The sequence below is a fragment of the Schistocerca americana genome, chromosome 4, assembly GCF_021461395.2.
Source record: "Schistocerca americana isolate TAMUIC-IGC-003095 chromosome 4, iqSchAmer2.1, whole genome shotgun sequence".
Classification (NCBI taxonomy): Eukaryota; Metazoa; Arthropoda; class Insecta; order Orthoptera; family Acrididae; genus Schistocerca; species Schistocerca americana.
Genome location: NC_060122.1, coordinates 227,462,551 through 227,477,953, shown reverse-complemented (window position 1 = coordinate 227,477,953; position 15,403 = coordinate 227,462,551). Strand labels below are relative to the sequence as shown.

The 15,403-nt window shown below is 43.4% G+C and overlaps 1 protein-coding gene across 1 annotated transcript in view; it reads left to right on the top strand.

The window, feature by feature from the left end:
• The window catches only part of LOC124613150 (trypsin-7-like), a 278,621-nt gene that overhangs the window by 72,050 nt on the left and 191,168 nt on the right, over positions 1-15,403 (top strand). The window contains exon 2 of the mRNA XM_047141775.1: positions 15,111-15,243. Within this exon, the coding sequence (XP_046997731.1) occupies positions 15,111-15,243 (133 nt within the window). The remainder of the gene's footprint in view (positions 1-15,110; positions 15,244-15,403) is intronic.

The window sequence follows — 15,403 nt, the reverse complement described above, 5'->3', positions numbered from 1 at the left end:
TTTGAAAGAGAGTATTCCAGTTAACGTTGTCAAAAGCTTTCTCTAAGTCTACAAGTGCTAGAAACGTAGGTTTGCCATTTCTTAATCTTTCTTCTAAGATAAGTCGTAAGGTTAGTATTGCCTCACGTGTTCCAACATTTCTACGGAATCCAAACTGATCCTCCGCGAGGTCCGCTTCTACCAGTTTTTCCATTCGTCTATAAAAAATTCGTGTTAGTATTTTGCAGCTGTAACTTATTAAACTGATAGTTCTGTAATTTTCACATCTGTCAACACCTGCTTTCTTTGGGATTGGAATTATTATATTCTTCTTGAAGTCTGAGGGTATTTCGCCTGTTTCATACATCTTGCTCACCGGATGGTAGAGTTTTGTCAGGACTGGCTCTCCCAAGGCCGTCAGTAGTTCTAATGGAATACACATATACAAAAAAAATACATATATACAAAAACAGCCCAAACGTCCGTATCTACAGCAAAGTATCAAGAACCAGAATATCACAGCTCACAGAGCAGTCCAAACAGAAACTGGGGTCAGATAAGGATGTACTGATGAGCGTAATAAACTAGACAACATGCAGGAGTCGAGAGTAAATACAGCGTTGTTCGATGGTAGCATAATTTTTGCGTACTTTTCAAGAAAATGACTCTGAGGACTATGCGACTTAACTTCTGAGGTCATCAGTCACTTAACTTAGAACTAATAAAACCGAACTAACCTAAGGACATCACACACATCCATGCCCGAGGCAGAATTCGAACCTGCGACCGTAGTGGTCTCGCGGATCCAGACTGAAGCGCCTAGAACCGCTTGGCCACTCCGGCCGGCCATCAAGAGTAGTGACTGGCGTATTGTGACGAGCCAGTTGCTCGGCCACCATTGACCACACGTTTTCAATTGGTGAGAGATCTGGAGAATGTGCTCCCCAGGGCAGCAGTCGAAGATTTTCTGTATCCAGAAAGGCCCGTACAGGACCTGCTGAAATGTAGGGTTTCGCAGGTATCGAATGAAGGGTAGAGCCACATGTCGTAACACATCTGAAATGTAACGTCCACTATTCAAAGTGTCGTCAATGCGAACAAGAGGTGACCGAGACGTGTAACCAATGGAACCCCATACCATCACGCCGGGTGATACGCCAGTATGGCGATGACGAATACACGCTTCCAATGTGAGTTCACCGCGAGTCACCAAACACGGATGTGACCATCATGATGCTGTAAACACAACCTGGATTCATCCGAAAAAATGACGTTATGCCATCGGTGCACCCTGGTTCGTCGTTGAGTACACCACCGCCGGCGCTCCTGTCTATGATGCAGCGACAAGGGTAACCGCAGCCATGGTCTCCGAGCTGATAGTCCATGTTGCTGCAAGCGTCGTCGAACTGTTCGTGCAGATGGTTGTTGTCTTGTAAACGTCCCCATTTATTGACTCATGGATCGAGACGCGGCTGCACGATCTGTTGCAGCCATGCGGATAAGATGCCTACCATCTCGACTGCTAGTGATTCGAGGCCGTTGTGATCCAGCACGGTGTTCCGTATTACCCTCCTGAACCCACCGATTCCATATTCTGCTAAGTCATTCGATCTCGACCAACGCGAGCAGCAATGTCGCGATAGGATAAGCCGCAATCGAAACAGGCTACAATCCGACGTTTATGAAAGTCGGAAATGTGATGGTACGCATTTCCCCTCCTTACACCAGGCATCACAACAACGTTTCACCAGGCAACGCCGGTCAACTGCTGTTTGTGTATGAGAAATCGGTTGGAAACTTTCCTCATGTCAGCACGTTGTAGGTGTCGCCACCGGCGCCAACCTTGTGTGAATGTTCTGAAAAGCTAATAATTTGTGTATCACAGCATCGTCTACCTGTCGGTATAATTTCGCGTCTGTAGCACATCATCTTCGTGGCGTAGCAATTTTAATGGCCAGAAGTTTATTTACAAGAGATTTTTGAAAGAACTTATGGGTAAATGTAGTTGGAAAACACTTACACTGATGGAAAAAAATCGCAGCACGAAGAGCAGTTGTGCGACATAAACGAAAATTGGTCTGCGTGATTCTACTTCTGAAAGATGTCTACTCAAATTTCATGCATGTCACATAACAGTGGCGCTAATAGCACCGCTGTGATGATGCAAATCAGCTTTTAAATACACGATGTAACGGTCGTGAACATTAGCTACCTTTGAGTTTGGAAGTGGTGAATTGATGTGAGTCAACAATACCTTTAAGGCGATAAGAACGCCATTGTCAATATCTCACTTCTGAATGAGGTCGTGTAATGGGGCTATCAGAAGCCGGATATTCCTTTTGCAATATTGCAGAAAGACTTGGCAGGAATGTAGCCGCACTACATGATTGCTGGCAGCGGCGATCACGAGAATATACGGACACAAGAGGACAGGGCTCCGGAAGGCCACGTGGCACTAGCGAAAGGGAAGACATCGTGTTTGACAAATGACTCTGTCGCATCGTATTGCATCTGCAGCAGCAATTTGAGCAGCCGTTGGCACCACCGTGACATGACGAGCTGTTACAAATCGCTTACGTAAAATCGGTAAGCGGGTCGAGGGCTTCCATCCAGTCACTCACTGGTCAGTCTGGTCTTGCAACGGAAGACAACAAAACGAAAGCTGAAATTATAAATTTAGCATTTGAGAAATATTTCACGCAGGAGGTTCGTACAAACATACCGCCGTTTGAGTCTCGTACAGACTCCCGTATGGCGGACATAGTGATAGACATCCCTTGGGTTGTGAAGCAGCTGAAAGGGTTGAAAATAAATAAATCGCCAGGTCCTGATGGGATTCCAATTCGGTTTTACAGAGAGTACTCTACTGCATTGGCTCCTTACCTAGCTCGCATTTATCGCGAATCTCTTGCCCAACGTAAAGCCCCGAGCGAGTGGAAAAAAGCGCAGGTGAGGCCTGTATATAAGCAGGGTAGAAGGACAGATCCTCAAAATTATAGACCAATGTCCTTAACATCGGTTTGTTGCAGGATTCTCGAACATATTCTCACTTCGAATATAATGAATTGCCTTGAGACAGAGAAGTTGCTTTCCATGCATCAGCACGACTTTAGAAAGCATCGCTCCTGCGAAACGCAACTCGCCCTTTTTTTCACACATCTTGCGAACCATGGATGAAGCGTATCAGACGGATGCCATATTCCTTGACTTCCGGAAAGCGTTTGACTCGGTGCCCCACTGCAGACTCCTAACTAAGGTACGAGCATATGGGATTGGTTCCCAAATATGTGAGTGGTTCGAAGACTTCTTAAGTAATAGAACCCAGTACGCTGTCCTCGACGGTGAGTGTTCATCGGAGGTGAGGGTATCATCTGGAGTGCCCCAGGGAAGTGTGGTCGGTCCGCTGTTGTTTTCTATCCACATAAATGATCTTTTGGATAGGGCGGATAGCAATGTGCGGCTGTTTGCTGATGGTGCTGTGGTGTACGGGAAGGTGTCGTCGTTGAGTGACTGTAGGAGGATAAAAGATGACTTGGCCAGAATTTGTGATTGGTGTAAAAAATGGCAGCTAACTCGAAATATAGATAAATGTAAATTAATGCAGATGAATAGGAAAAAGAATCCCGTACTGTTTGAATACTCCACTAGCAGTGTAGCGCTTGACACAGTCACGCGATTAAATATTTGGGCGTAACATTGCAGAGCGATATGAAGTGGGACAAGCAGTAATGGCAGTTGTGGGGAAGGCGGATAGTCGTCTTCGGTTCATTGGTAGAATTTTGGGAGGATGTGGTTCATCTGTAAAGGAGACCGCTTATGAAACACTAATACGACCTATTCTTGAGTACTGCTCGAGCGTTTGGGATCCCTATCAGGTCGGATTGAGGGAGGACATAGAAGCAATTCAGAGGCTGGCTGCTAGATTTGCTACTGGTAGGTTTGATCATCACGCGAGTGTTACGGAAATGTTTCAGGAACTTGGGTGGGAGTCTCTGGAGGAAAGGAGACACTCTTTTCGTGAATCGCTACTGTGGAAATTTAGAGAACCAGCATTTGAGGCTGACTGCAGTACAATTTTACTGCCGTCAACCTATATTTCGCGGAAAGACCACAAAGATAAGATAAGAGAGATTAGGGCTCGTACAGAGGCATATAGGCAGTCATTTTTCCCTCGTTCTGTTTGGGAGTGAAACAGGGAGAGAAGATGCTAGTTGTGGTACGAGGTACCCTCCGCCACGCACCGTATGGTGGATTTTGGAGTATGTGTGTAGGTGTAGATGTAGATACACTTCAAGGACAGCTCTAAGCCAGACGTTATGTAGCATGCATTCCACTGACCCCAAACCGTCGCCATCTGCGACTTCAGTGATGTCAAAGGAGAGCTGTCTCGAGGGCAGGGTGGGGGTCTGTTGTGTTTTCTGATGGAAGGTAGCTCTGCCTCGGTGCCAGTGACGGCTGTGTGCTGGTTAGAGGAGGCCAGTTCTGGGTCTGCAACCAACCTGTAGGCGCGCTACACACTGGACCTACACCTGAAGTTATGATCAAGGGTACGATTTCATGTGACAGCATGAGCATTCTGGTGGTTATCCTGCCGCACCCTGACTGCAAATTCAGTCTGGTGATTCTACCTGTGGTGCTGCCATTGATGGACAGCATTCCAGCGGTTATTTCCAAAAGGATAACTCTCGCCCAATGCCGCAGTTGTAACCCAACATGCTCTACAGAATGGCGTCATATTGCCTTGGCCACTCTATCATCAGATCTGTCTCCAATCGAGAACATATGGGACGTCATCGGAATACAATTGCAGCGTCATCCACAACCATCATCAACCGTCCCTGTATTTACCGATCATGTGCAACAGGCAGGGAACTCTATCCCACACACTGAAGCACGTCACCTGTACAACACAATGCATGCCCATTAGCATATTTCCATTCAACATTCCGGCGGTTACACCGGTTGCTATTGTACCAGTATTTCATATTTGCAATGGCTTACCTCGTGCTTACATATCCCCATCCGGCGCGCAGGTCGCCCAATGTGGCGTCGAATGTAATAAGACCTGCACCAAGGCGGCCGGACCTGCCCCACAAGGGGCCTCCCGGCCAATGACGCCAAAGGCTCATTTCCAGTTCCATTGGCCTGTAACCTTGCAATGTTAATCACTAAAATATGCTGCCTAGATAAACGTATTTCCGAAATTTCATTATTCTACGTTAATTATTTTTTGGTGCTGTAATTTACTACGTCATTGTCGATGTACTCGTATAAGAAACGTGGCATTCTTTATTTTCAGATTAAAAGAGAAAAATAAAAAGGTAAAACGAAAAACAAAAAGTAGACAGCTAAAACATTTGAAAAGCACTGATCTGTAAAAACAAGCACTTCACTGACACTAAAACTGGAAGGACCTGCCGTGAAATTGCTAGTCTGTAGGTGGGGTAGGGGGGGGGGGGGGGAGGGGAGATTGCCGTGGAGTATTGTATGAGAGTGCTGATTTTAAGAAGAAAGACTGGTCCATATCGATGGGGTGGGAGTTACAGGAGTTACTGTTGTGAAACAAGAAGGGGGATTAGATGGGTGTAATGGTGAGGCTAAAATTTGAAGGAAAAAACCGGAGTAAGGGAAATTAGGGGAAAGAGGAAAAAAGAGGTAGGAAAATATGGAGAGGGGAGGGATAGAAAGCCGTGATGAAGTAGAATAGGTATTGTTGTTTAAAAGTTGATAGGATAGGTAAATCTCGGGATGGAGTTCGTGATCTGGAAGGTGAGACGGTTGAATCTTCTTTGGGAGCGTGTGTAGGTGTAGGGCTGGGCTGGTGGATTCTGTTGATAGAGATGCAGAGCATACGAGGACTGGAAAGTAGAGGGGAAACTAAAGGACTATTAGCTTCGAGTTTACGGATGGTGTAGAGACTGTGAGTGAGGAGAGGTGGGAACTTAATGGATGTTAACTTTTACCTCCACTACACATGGCGAGTTTATTATCTTCAGACAGCGAAATTCTCAAAAAGTATGCTTCGGATTAAAAACCGGAAAGCTACATTTTCATTGCCTTTAAAAATGTTGTCCGATGCCGGCCGCAGTGGCCGAGCAGATCGAGGCGCTTCAGTCTGGAACCGCGCGACCGCTACGCTCGCAGGTTCGAATCCTGCCTCGGGCATGGATGTGTGTGATGTATTTAGGTTCAAATTGTTCAAATGGCTCTGAGCACTATGGGACTCAACTGCTGAGGTCATAAGTCCCCTAGAACTTAGAACTACTTAAACCTAACTAGCCTAAGGACAACACACACATCCATGCCTGAGGCAGGATTCGAACCTGCGACCGTAGCGGTGGCGCGGTTCCGGACTCTAGCGCCAGAACCGCTCGGCCACCAGCGGCCGGCGATGTATTTAGGTTAGTTAGGTTTAAGTAGTTCTAAGTTCTAGGGGACTGATGACTTCCGAGGTTAAGTCCCATAGTGCTCAGAGCCGTTTGAACGATTTTGTTGTCCGATGATACCAATGTTGACCCACTGTCCCACCTCCAGAGGGAGAGACGGGGACAACTTTGAAATCATGAATAAAAACATCCCACTTTATTGTTGTTTCGAGTTCTATGGGAGAAAAAACGCAGCTTTTGTATGTAATACTTTTGTCACTGCGCGATAGCTGGAGCTGAAATCGGCAAATAACACGATTGAGTTCCAAAACTGCATTATCTCGAGAAAAATCAAAAACATAAAAATAGGTGTGTGCGACAAATGACTCTGTTTTGCAGCTTTCTCCATGTTGATGTTCTGTAACATTCATTCATTATTTGACTTGAGCTTATAGAGTCCAAATCGTCCGTATGTCTAAAATACTTTCCTTCGTAACCTGATTGCGTCATTAGTTAGAATACAGGCAATGAAGATAAAGGAGAAAATTTGAATGGTTTACATTCACGAAGAAAATGATTGGAATGTCGACAACGTTTGATAAACAGATTGCGATCACACTTTTCTGTTTGTCGGTTTATTCGACACTTCTCCACCGAGAGATCTGTTCAGTTACCGTCGAAGATCAGTTGCTGGAGAGAATAATGAAACTGCGATTTTAGCTGCAGTGAATCATAACCCCAACATTAGCACTCGGCAATTAAGTCGTGAATCGGCAGTTAGTCAGACTACTGTTTACCGACTTCCGAAGCGTAGAAAATTTCATCCGTTTCATGTTTCTCTTCATCAGGAACTTTACGGTAATGATTTCCAGAACCGAGTAACATTTTTCCAGTGGTCTCTTCAGCAGACACGGAGAGACCCCAATTTCTTCCCTCGAGTGTTGTTCTATGACGAGTCCACCTTCACGAACCGCTGTACAATTAAGCGACACAACAGGCCTTATTGAAATGCGAAAACTCATGTTGACTACGCCAAGTTCAACATCCGCATCCGTCGAATGTGAATGACTGATGTGGTCTAATTGGTGACGAAGACATGATCCACTCTTTATCGGTGGCACCTTAAACGGCGATAAATACCGAAGATACCCGGAGGACAGTCTTCCAGTATTGCTTGCAGCTCTTCCCTTGGACTTGAAACAAACAATGTGGCTTCAACATTGTGGTCGTACAGCACATTATTCTGTAGCAGCACGGGAAATATTAGACCACGTGTATAATCGTTGGTGGATCGGAAGAAGCGGTCCATTGTTTTGGCCTGCGAGATCGTCAGACCTCATATCTCTCGGGTTTTCTTTGTGGGTTACTTGAAGAGTGAAGATAATAATTAGTGCCAACAACGCGCGATAACGAGAATCAGAATGTCAGCAGATTACATCGGAAATACTTCTCAGTTGTATCGAATCATTCCATGTGCAGATAAATAAGTCCATCAAAGTTGGCGACGACACTTTTGAGCACTTACTATGAAATAATTCTGACAAACAAGCACACCGTTGGTGAGAGATGAGAGGACACAAGTCAAACAACTTTCATGAAATTACTGAACACGTCTGTTTTTCTTTTTTGATCCAACGCCTTTTTCTCGAGAACTCCAGTGGCTCATTCATCGATTACAGCGCCATCTATTTTGCAACGACAAAAGTGTTACATACAAAAATTACGTATTCTTTCACCGTAGAATCCGAATCTACAATGAAAGTGCGGTGTTCCTATTTAAGAGATTCATCTTACTGAGATTTGATGCTCCTCTTGAGAGTTTTCAGTGTTAGCGATTTAAAATCGATGATGCAAGGAAAGAAAGGCTCAAATGACAATACTACGCTGTGCAACAAAACACTGTTTGGAACATTCACTGACGTATAGAAAGTTATCTCCCCACATAAAACATAATACTCAAACATTCTCAAATATTTAAAAACATTTGTTTCCCCAGTACCGTCACCTGCTCTTTACAGCTCTAACTCCCTCTCTCTCTTTCATTTCAAGCACAGCAAACACACACACACACACACACACACACACAAACCACATACGCCCCCCCTCCCCCATCAGACGCACCACATTAGTCCACACGCATCATTCAGAATTAGCGCCACATTAAACATAAGGCAAACGACTAACAAACGAGCAGCGAAAACAACACAGTATCTCTCAACGAGTAAGGAGGCAGAAGTGTCTGCTCAAATCATATTTTGTCACCTTTTGTGGAAAATATGTTTCAAGTAAAGTTGTGAGCGAAATTTTATAAACAACAGTGTGAAAACTCTGTATTCAATAGCAGTAGAAAAAGATATCCACTAGAGATACGAAATAGGACGGAAAATATAAGTATACTATCATACATAACCACTTATTACAAAATGCTACTTCAGAAATGCTCAAAGAATTTCCTGTATGACTAAAAATGGTGCAAATGGCTCTGAGCACTATGGGACTTAACTTCTGAGGTCACCAGTCCCCTAGAACTTAAAACTACTTAAGCCTCACAAACCTAACGACATCACACACACCCATGCCCGAGGCAGGATTCGAACCTGCGACCGTAGCAGCAAGCGGTTCGGGACTGAAGCGACTAGAACCGCTCGGTCACAACGGCCGGCCTTCATGACTACTTTGCAAATAACATTCTATCAAAAACGACCAAAAAAGGCGACAGGAACACATCTGTAATAACGCAGTTTCACTAGCAATGTAAATTTCAGGTGAGAATCGAAACAAACCAAACAATATGCATGTGTTATAATTTTTAGGCCTACAATGGATTAATGATTATAAACTTTATATTTCACTTTACGGAAATCTAGTTTGACCCACTAAAGATGATACATAGGCGTCGAAACATGTGTAGGTGAATAAAAAGAAACAAAAGTGTTTGCATAAGCCGGATTTTCAAAACAACCCAAATTCCCATTAAAGATTTCAAAATTGCTTCCTGCCTCACCCCTGGGAGTGGGGCAATCGGGTCAACATTGGTATCGCCGGATATTTTTTTTAATGATGAACACCTATTTTTCTGTTTATTAATCCGATGCATAGTTATTGAGATATTTTGTTGTCTGAAGATAAAAATCTTACAGGTAGTGTTGAGAAAAACAGGTTATTTTAAAAAACAACAATGCAGTGGATAAAATTGGGTTTTTAAGGGTTTTGTTTCCTACAAGGTTTTTTGTATTGGCGATTCAATAGTTGAATTCAAATTCCTATTATTAATTTATTCAAAACACTAATCCATTCTTAAAGCTGTTTTATTAGTGTCTCATTTCTTCCCTGCCAACAATGCATCCACTGAGAGAATATTCTCAATTTTTTATGTTTATTTATAGGCGTAATCACATGTTTATGACACAGAGCCATACAATGACCATCTTCAGATTCTAAAACAGTACAAATGAAAATTTATATTGAAACCTAAAAATAAGTGCAATATTTAACCATGCTTATTGATAATCTAACTGGATTTATGCGGAATACATATAGTCCATACCTAAAAGCGGCGTACACTGAACACAGTTTCATGCGTTGTCAAACTACAGATAAAGATACGCGCGTCCTCTATAAGATAGCCTTAATTTTAGGCTTTTGAAAAATTAAAAGCCTAAATTAAGACTATCTTATAGAGGACGCGCGTATCTAACGCAAAGAGGGCGAACAAAATCTAACAAAATTTTTATATCTGTGTAAGACTGCTGTTTTACATTTTATAGCTAGTTTGACAACGCATGAACCTGTGTTCAGTGTACGCCACCTTTAGGTATGAACTATATATATTTCGCATAAATTCAGTTAGATTACTAATAAGCATGGTTAAATATAACACTTATTTTTAAGTTTTAATATAAATTTTCTTTTGCATTGTTTTAGAATCTGAAGATGGTCATTGTATGGCCGAAACTGGTTATGTCTGTGTCATAAACATGTGATTGCGTCTATAAGTAAATAAAAAAATCTTACAAAAGAATCAATCACGCACTCCATAGACAAAATATCGGTTTTTCTAGAATTTTCTCAGGCTTGTTTGTTCAAAATTAAGAAATAATTTAGGAGAGATAAGACCCGAGAAATTAGTGAATACTTTTCCTGCGTTTAAACTAAGTGGTATTTTATAGTCATTACTATCTACATAAAGTTAAAGCTTTTTACTGTAAGTGATATTTAACTGTGTTTCTTATTTTGAAAGAAAAGTTAAAACATAGTATAAATGAAACAATTTCTTGTGACAGTAAATGGTTGTCTGTAAGCCTAACTGTACATTTTGTATGTTAATTAAATGTTCATAAATTTATTTAGGTCTTTTTAAAAAAATATCATGGTGCTTTTATTTGGGTCGGTCTAAATTATTGCCTGTACGTAGCGATCTTATGGTGTCACAAGGATATTGAGAAAGATTTTGCTAGCGAATCAATACGAATGTCATGAGGACGTGATCTGGCGAGGATGCAAATGTGTTGTGAGCAATTTGCACGCATTAAGTAGGTGCATAATTTTGTAGCGTTTTTGTTTTGCTTGTTGGTATTCCTGTCGCTAAGCATTAAGTAGGTGCATAATTTTGTAGCGTTTTTGTTTTGCTTGTTGGTATTCCTGTCGCTACGGCTTTATTTATCGATTGTCATTTTTTTTATAATTCACTGTTGCTATTTGAGTTTACGCATAGTCATTTTGTCATCTGGAGATAGCGAGTCGAGCTGTAGACGCTATAAAATGGAGTGCCAAGTCGAGAAATCGAAACACTTCCAACATATTCTTCAATAGACGGGTGGCATAAGCGGAGCCAGCAGAAACATTTTCGCCTTGTATGGGGATAATGGCATTGGACAGAGCACGACAAGAAAAAGGTTTTCTCGTTTCAAGGTGAATCATTTCAACATTAGCGACTCTCCACGTTCAGGAAGACTTTCGGGGTTCACGAGGATCCTTTGAACCCAATGATCCACAATGATCCACGTCATTGTACTCAAGAACTGGCAAATGAAATGAACTGTGATCACCCCACCATCGTACGACATCTACATGCAATGGGGAAAGTTCAAAATTAAGGTGTATGTGTACCGCATGCTCTAAACCAAATCACAAAAATCAGTGGGTGGCCATGGATTCCGGAAAGAGCGATCGTGTGAGACCCAACTCGCTTTATTTGTTCATAAGACCCAGAAAATATTAGATACAGGCTCCCAGGTAGATACCATTTTCCTTGACTTCCGGAAGGCGTTCGATACAGTTCCGCACTGTCGCCTGATAAATAAAGTAAGAGCCTACGGAATATCAGACCAGCTGTGTGGCTGGATTGAAGAGTTTTTAGCAAACAGAACACAGCATGTTGTTCTCAATGGAGAGACGTCTACAGACGTTAAAGTAACCTCTGGCGTGCCACAGGGGAGTGTTATGGGACCATTGCTTTTCACAATATATATAATTGACCTAGTAGATAGTGTCGAAAGTTCCATGCGGCTTTTCGCGGATGATGCTGTAGTATACAGAGAAGTTGCAGCATTAGAAAATTGCAGCGAAATGCAGGAAGATCTGCAGCGGATAGGCACTTGGTGCAGGGATTGGCAACTGACCCTTAACATAGATAAATGTAATGTATTGCGAATACAAAGAAAGAAGGATCCTTTATTGTATGATTATATGATAGCGAAACAAACACTGGTAGCAGTTACTTCTGTAAAATATCTGGGAGTATGCGTACGGAACGATTTGAAGTGGAATGATCATATAAAATTAATTGTTGGTAAGGCAGGTGCCAGGTTGAGATTCATTGGGAGAGTTCTTAGGAAATGTAGTCCATCAACAAAGGAGGTGGCTTACAAAACACTCGTTCGACCTATACTTGAGTATTGCTCATCAGTGTGAGATCCGTACCAGGTCGGGTTGACAGAGGAGATAGACAAGATCCAAAAAAGAGCGGCGCGTTTCGTCACAGGGTTATTTGGTAAGCGTGATAGAGTTACGGAGATGTTTAGCAAACTCAAGTGGCAGAGTCTGCAAGAGAGGCGCTCTGCATCGCCGTGTAGCTTGCTGTACAGGTTTCGAGAAGGTGCGTTTCTGTATGAGGTATCGAATATATTGCTTCCCCCCTACTAATACCTCCCGAGGAGATCACGAATGTAAAATTAGAGAGATTCGAGCGCGCACGGAGGCTTTCCGGCACTCGTTCTTCCCGCGAACCATACGCGACTGGAACAGGAAAGGGAGGTAATGACAGTGGCACGTAAAGTGCCCTCCGCCATACACCGTTGGGTGGCTTGCGGAGTATAAATGTAGATGTAGATATGTGCATCTCTGCTTGCTTGTCATCAAATGACTCGTGAACATCATCGGCCATTCCTATCCTGTAGTGTTACTGGTGACGGGAAACGTTGTCTTTACGCTAACGGAAGGAAAACAAAGCAGCAGCTCCCCGTACAAAGACCACTGCGCATTCACAAAAGATAATGTTATGCATCTGGTGGAACAGCGACGGTGTGGTGTACTTCCCCGAAGCGTAACCATCACTGTTGACATTTGTTCTCTACAACTGAGACGTCTTGCAGACGCTATCCAAGAACAACGGCCATGACGGCTGCGCTAAGTAATGCTACTCCTCGATAACGCCCGCCCGCATTCTGCTAGACCGACAGAAAAGACTATACAGGAGATGGGTTGCGAAATCATTCCGCACCCACCTTATTCGCTTGTCCAACTATTTATCGAACAGCCTTGAACGAACTTCTTTCTAGAGTGAAAATGTGCTCCGAAAATGGCTCTCGGAGTGGCTTCCAAAGTCGCGGAATCGAGAAGTTATCCAGCGTTGACAGTCCGTTGTAAATAGTGAAGGAGACAATACAGGGCTATTCAAAAAAGAAGGAACAAATTTTAAAGATTCATGGGGCAAACTGTGACAGGTCTTATCAAGAGCCGGCCCAGGTGGCCGAGCGGTTCTAGGCGCTACAATCTGGTTCAAATGGCTCTGAGCACTTTGGACTCAAATTCTGAGGTCATTAGCCCCATAGAACTTAGAACTAGTTAAACCTAACTAACCTAAGGACATCACACACATCCATGCCCGAAGCAGGATTCGAACCTGCGACCGTAGCGGTCTCGCGGTTCCACACTGCAGCGCCTAGAACCGCACGGCCACTTCGGCCGGCGGGGTCAGGGATTTTCTCTGCCTCGTGATGACTGGGTGTTGTGTGATGTCCTTAGGTTAGTGAGGTTTAAGTAGTTGTAAGTTCTAGGGGACTGATAACCTCAGATGTTAAGTCCCATAGTGCTCAGAGCCATTTGAACCAATTGAACGTATCTAGAAGTGCTTCATAATTGGTTATTTCATTAACTTGAAGGTGATTCAGCTGACTTTATTTTCATGCAAAATGATGCCCCGCTTTATTTCTCTAAGAACGTCCGACGTTACCTGAATGACACCATTTCAGGACGTTGGGTTGGAGGAGGAGGAACAGAAGATGAACTTCACCGCCGTTGGCCTCTCAGGTCTCCAAACCTCACACCTTGAGACTTTTATTCGTGAGATTGCGTAAAAGATCGCTTTCTTATTCCTCCTCTGCGTGACACACTTAAAAAGTTTGCGACGTCATATTGTTGAAGCTTTGAATTCGATAACGAGAGACCAGCTGTTTCGTGTGTGTCAGGAAATGAGCCACCGTTTTGATATTTGTCGTATAACACATGGTGCTCACCGTTGAATGTATAAAAATATGAACTTTTCTCTTTCCAGGAATGTTGGAATTGTGTTTACGCGTTTTAGTATTAGTTGAAAACAGTCTTGGTTGCAATTTTCGTTTTTTTTATTTATCAACTATGCGTTTCACCTTATTTAGGCATCTTCAATCTTATCTTAATTTGGTATTTCTTAGGACGATCCTTTAGACAGTGTAGCTAATGGGCATCGTCGAGTACATCAGCCCAACATCGCCTTCGTTAACATCACTAACTACTTACGCCTCATCTGCTCTTGTGAACGTGTACGCTTTATGCAGGTCTTGGAGTCACTCACGTCCATCTAGAAAAGTATTTACTGACGTTAACGAAGGCGATGTTGCCCTGATGTTCAAATTCAAATGGCTCTGAGCACTATGGGACTTAACTGCTGTGGTCCTGATGTTCAAATTCAAATGGCTCTGAGCACTATGGGACTTAATTGCTGTGGTCATCAGTCCCCTAGAACTTAGAACTACTTAAACCTAACTAACCTAAGGACATCACACACATCCATGCCAGAGGCAGAATTCGAACCAGCGATCGTAGCGGTCGCGCTGTTCCAACCTGTAGCGCCTAGAACCGCTCGGCCATGGCCTGATGTAATCGACGATGCCCATTAGCTACACTGTCTAAACGATCTTCCTAGGAAATACCAAATTAAGATCAGCCTGAAGATGCCTAAATAAGGTGAAACGCGTAGTTGATAGATAAAAAAACTAAAATGGCAACGAAGACTGTTTTCAACTAATATTATTAAACACCGGTTTGCTGATTCATGCCACAGATGGATTGGAAGAATTTTTATGTGTTTTGTAGTTTGGAAGCAATAAATGATTAAAATTTGTTCCTTATTTTTGAATAGCCCCGTATTACTGATGGCTAAGATCTGTGTCATTTGTATCTGTTGTGTTCATAATCTTATGGAAAAACGTTTTGAACTCATGCACCAGCCTGATATTGAATGGAACACAGAGCATGTAACAGAGACGGCCACCTGCCACTGTGCAGTACTCGGGCGTGCTGGCGAGGGCGGGTCTGGAGGGCGTGGCTGCGGCGGTGGCGGCACCCAGGCGCAGCCAGAAGATGCTCCTGCCGCCACTCGGCGCCGGGAAGCCGAGCGACTGGCAACGCCAACCGTGCCGTAAGTCCGCCAAACGTAACAGCGTACTAATCACGCACTGTATCTTGGCTCTTTGCGCCGGTGCTGCTGGGAAACGGATTCTGCCTGTTCCTCCACTTCTATAGTGTGCGTCATTTGCGACGGCGGCCGAGTTTAGGTTCGTTCTGCGCATCTGACGTCA